This window comes from Austrofundulus limnaeus, unplaced genomic scaffold (assembly GCF_001266775.1).
Source record: "Austrofundulus limnaeus strain Quisiro unplaced genomic scaffold, Austrofundulus_limnaeus-1.0 Scaffold119, whole genome shotgun sequence".
Taxonomy (NCBI): domain Eukaryota; kingdom Metazoa; phylum Chordata; class Actinopteri; order Cyprinodontiformes; family Rivulidae; genus Austrofundulus; species Austrofundulus limnaeus.
In genome coordinates, this window is record NW_013952521.1 from 1,392,358 (window position 1) to 1,396,478 (window position 4,121).

Genomic DNA, 4,121 nt, shown 5'->3' on the forward strand with positions numbered 1-4,121 from the left:
TGATGTTTACCTGTTGTTTACCTGATGTTTATCCATTGTTTACCTGTTGTTTATCCGTTGTTTACCTGTTGTTTATCCGTTGTTTACCTGATGTTTACCTGTTGCTTACCTGTTGTTTACCTGATGTTTACCTGTTGCTTACCTGTTTACCTGATGTTTACCTGTTGTTTACCTGATGTTTATCCATTGTTTACCTGTTGTTTATCCGTTGTTTACCTGTTGTTTACCTGTTTACCTGATGTTTACCTGCTGTTTACCTGTTGTTTACCCGTTGTTTACCTGCTGTTTACCCATTGTTTACCTGCTGTTTACCTGTTGTTTACCTGATGTTTATCCATTGTTTACCTGATGTTTATCCATTGTTTACCTGCTGTTTACCCGTTGTTTACCTGCTGTTTACCCGTTGTTTACCTGCTGTTTACCCGTTGTTTACCTGATGTTTATCCGTTGTTTACCTGGTGTTTACCTGCAGTTTACCTGTTGTTTACCTGCTGTTTACCTGCTGTTTACCTGCTGTTTACCCGTTGTTTACCCGTTGTTTACCTGTTGTTTACCTGATGTTTACCTGTTCCAGACACGCCCTGCCTCTCTTCACCTCCCTGCTGAACGTGGTCTGTGCCTACGACCCGGTTGGGTTCGGGTTCCCCTACAACCACCTGCTGTTCTCGGACCAGCGGGAACAGCTGGTGGAGCAGGCACTGCAGGTCCTCGTCGTCACCCTGGAACACGAGTCTGGGTCGGCTGCCGGCGCCGCCCTGCAGGATCTGGATCCGTCCAAGTCTGCCCCGTCTGAGGAGGAAACGCAGGTAGAGTGAAGGAGGGAAAAATAAACAGGCAGAAGTTTAAAGCTTTATTGTTTTTGTCCCAAATCAACCAATGATGATATGTAAAACCAAAAATAAAATAAAATAAAAAATACCAGAATATTTAAAAAACTTATGGTTATATAATTTAAATGAGTCTGAATAACTTGGGACTGAATACTATACCCTGAGGGACGCCACAGTTAATTTTTATTTTAATTGTTATTCAGTTTTACATCTTGAAATCTTTTTATAAAAATAGTTTTTTAAGCCAATAATTTTAAAAACATCTTATTTTGTAGTTTGCATGTTTTTGATCAGTTGTGTAAAAAAACATTTTTTTTAAATTTAGATTAAACATAGAACATTTATTGTAAATGTTTTTTCAGCCTTCTGGACCCGACAACCTGTTTGTGAATTATCTCTCCAGGATCCACAGAGAGGAGGTACAGACCTGCACATGTTCAGTTTAGCAGCTATCGTGTAGTAAAACGTATTTATATTTAATTACATTTAATTAATTTTTTAGGACCTGAGCTTCATCCTGAAAGGTTTGGCCCGGCTCCTCAACAACCCTCTGATCCAGACTTACCTTCCTCGATCCACCAAGAAGATCCAGTTTCACCAGGAGCTGCTGATCCTCTTCTGGAAGTTCTGTGACTTCAACAAGGTGTCAGATTTTATTTATTTATTTAAAAAGTCTCTGAGTCCAAAGAACAGGAGTTTTAACACCCTGACCTCGTCTTGTTTTTGTTTTTTTGTTGTTGTTTTTTTCAGAAGTTCCTGTTTTTTGTCCTGAAGAGCAGCGACGTGCTGGAGATGCTGGTTCCCATCCTGTTTTACCTGAACGATGCCAGAGCGGACCAGTGTGAGTGTCGCAGATTAAAGCCAGGCGATCTCTGCTGAAACGTTGAGTTTGTGGCTGAAGCCTGTTTGTGTGCACGCTGCAGCTCGGGTGGGCCTCGTGCACATCGGCGTCTTCGTCCTGCTGCTGCTGAGCGGAGAGAGGAACTTCGGGGTTCGGCTGAACAAACCGTACACCCTCCGTGTCCCCATGGACATCCCTGTCTTCACAGGGACACACGCTGACCTGCTCATAGTGGTGAGAGGCTCGACGGAGGCGAAACGCTGAAAGATTAGTGTTGAACAGCTAAAAACCTGAAACTGAAGATGAAGCTGAAATTAGCACAAAGAAGCAGACAGAGCATGTTTACTGAATTAAACAGCAAGAAGCTGAAATTATCATAGAAAGGTATGTTTAGCCCCAAAAAAGCTCTAATTAGCTAAAATGTAGCACAGAAAACAGCTGAAATTACCAAATAATAGCTGATAAAAGCATAAAACTTAAAATATCAGAGTATGTTTTCTGAATTAAACAGTTAAGAAATTAAATGATCACATAAAGGTAAATTTAGCCCCAAAAAGTTCAAATTAGCAAAAAAAAGTAGCTAAAAACACAGAAAACAGCTGAAATGACCAAATAATAGCTGATAAAAGCAAAAAAATAAAGTCTAAAATAAAAGAGAGCATGTTTACCGAATTAAACAGCAAGAAGCTGAAATTATCATAGAAAGGTAAGTTTAGCCCCAAAAAAGCTCTAATTAGCAAAAAAGTAGCTAAAAACACAGAGAACAGCTGAAATGACCAAATAATAGCTGATAAAAGCAAAAAAATAGTCTAAAATAAAAGAGTGCATGTTTACCAAATTAAACAGCAAGAAGCTGAAATTATCACAGAAAGTAAATTTAGCCCGAAAAAAGTGCTCAAATTATCTAAAAAGTAGCTAAAAACACAGAAAACAGCTGAAATGATCAAAAACAGCTGATAAAAGCATAAAATAGCAGAGCACGTTTGCTAAATTAAACAGTAAGAAGCTGAAATGGTTACAAAATGGTAAATTTAGCCAAAAAAGCTCAAATTAGCTAAAAAAAGAACAAACTGCAGAAAACAGCTGAAAGAAGTTTAAATTGCAGAAAGAAGCTAAAAGTTTAAATTAGCAGAAGAATGGCAGAAATGGTCAGAATGTCTAAAAAGGCAGGAAAATAAGCTAAAATCAGCTAAATAGAAGCCGAAGGAAGCTAAAATCAGCACAACGGAGTTAAAAAATCAGAACCAGAACGAAAGGTGAAAAGTAAAGTAAAGATTTGTGAACATTTTTAAGAGTTTTAAGGAGGTTGAAGACATATTTATTCATTTTCTATGAGGAAAAAAGGGCAGAAAAAGCTAAATATTTCAAAAAGTATAAATTGCTGATACACCCAAAGCCACAGCTTGAATGTCCTGAAGGAGCTTAATGTTGACAAACACACACAAATCCAAAGTCTGGTTTTGGTTCTTCCTGTTTAGATCTTTCATAAAGTCATCACCTGCGGACACCAGCGCCTGCACCCTCTGTTCGACTGCCTGCTCACCATCATCGTGAACAGTGAGTATCAGCTGAGTGCTGCCCCCTGCTGGAGGAGCAGCAGAGACGCTGAGCCTCTCTCCTTCTCTGCAGTTTCTCCGTACCTGAAGAGCCTCTCCATGGTGGCGGCCAACAAGCTGCTGCACCTGCTGGAGGCCTTCTCCTCCCCCTGGTTCCTGCTCTCGGCTCCTCAGAACCACAACCTGGTCTTCTTCCTGCTGGAGGTCTTCAACAACATCATCCAGTATCAGTTTGATGGTGAGGACTAAAGATCATCGGCGCTGCAGCTTTCCAGACCCCCGAACTGAGGCTCTGAGCTCTCCTCCGCAGGAAACTCCAACCTGGTTTACTCCATCATTCGTAAGAGGAACGTCTTCCACCAGCTGGCCAACCTGCCGACGGACGCGGCGTCCATTCAGAAAGCGTTACAGAGGAGGAGGAAGTCCGGGATCTCCAACATGAGCTCTGCAGACGAGTCCATGGAGGGCTCCAGACCTGCTGCACCTGCAGAACCCGGGACTCTCAAAGCCAGCCTAGAGGCCACTCCAGGTAGGAGGTCGGCTAATCTGAGAAAGAGCTTCAGCAAATTAAAGTGATTCAAAACAGAAGCTCTGATAGATACAAACAGACAAAAAGAGATGAATGAATCAAATTAAATTATTATAAAGAGACAAAAATAATAAACTATGAGATAAAACATATTGAACAAAATAAATCCAATTCTGAGCCTTAAAAAATATTTTTTAAAATATATTTTCACTTTCTGCTAATGCTGGAAAGATTCCAGTCAAACTCATAAACCACCAATAAATATATGTTCCAATATTTTTTTAAATGAAAAACAACCACACAAACTTCAAACGTAGTGCTCAAAAAATACAGATTTTTCTATTTTTCTATAATATTTGTTGTTA

At 40.0% G+C, this 4,121-nt stretch overlaps 1 protein-coding gene across 1 annotated transcript in view; it reads left to right on the plus strand.

The window, feature by feature from the left end:
* The window catches only part of hid1b (HID1 domain containing b), a 20,349-nt gene that overhangs the window by 13,512 nt on the left and 2,716 nt on the right, over positions 1-4,121 (plus strand). The window contains exons 7-14 of the mRNA XM_014014853.1: positions 575-806; positions 1,193-1,249; positions 1,333-1,473; positions 1,581-1,671; positions 1,754-1,905; positions 3,150-3,228; positions 3,301-3,465; positions 3,538-3,756. Of these exons, the coding sequence (XP_013870307.1) occupies positions 575-806; positions 1,193-1,249; positions 1,333-1,473; positions 1,581-1,671; positions 1,754-1,905; positions 3,150-3,228; positions 3,301-3,465; positions 3,538-3,756 (1,136 nt within the window). The remainder of the gene's footprint in view (positions 1-574; positions 807-1,192; positions 1,250-1,332; positions 1,474-1,580; positions 1,672-1,753; positions 1,906-3,149; positions 3,229-3,300; positions 3,466-3,537; positions 3,757-4,121) is intronic.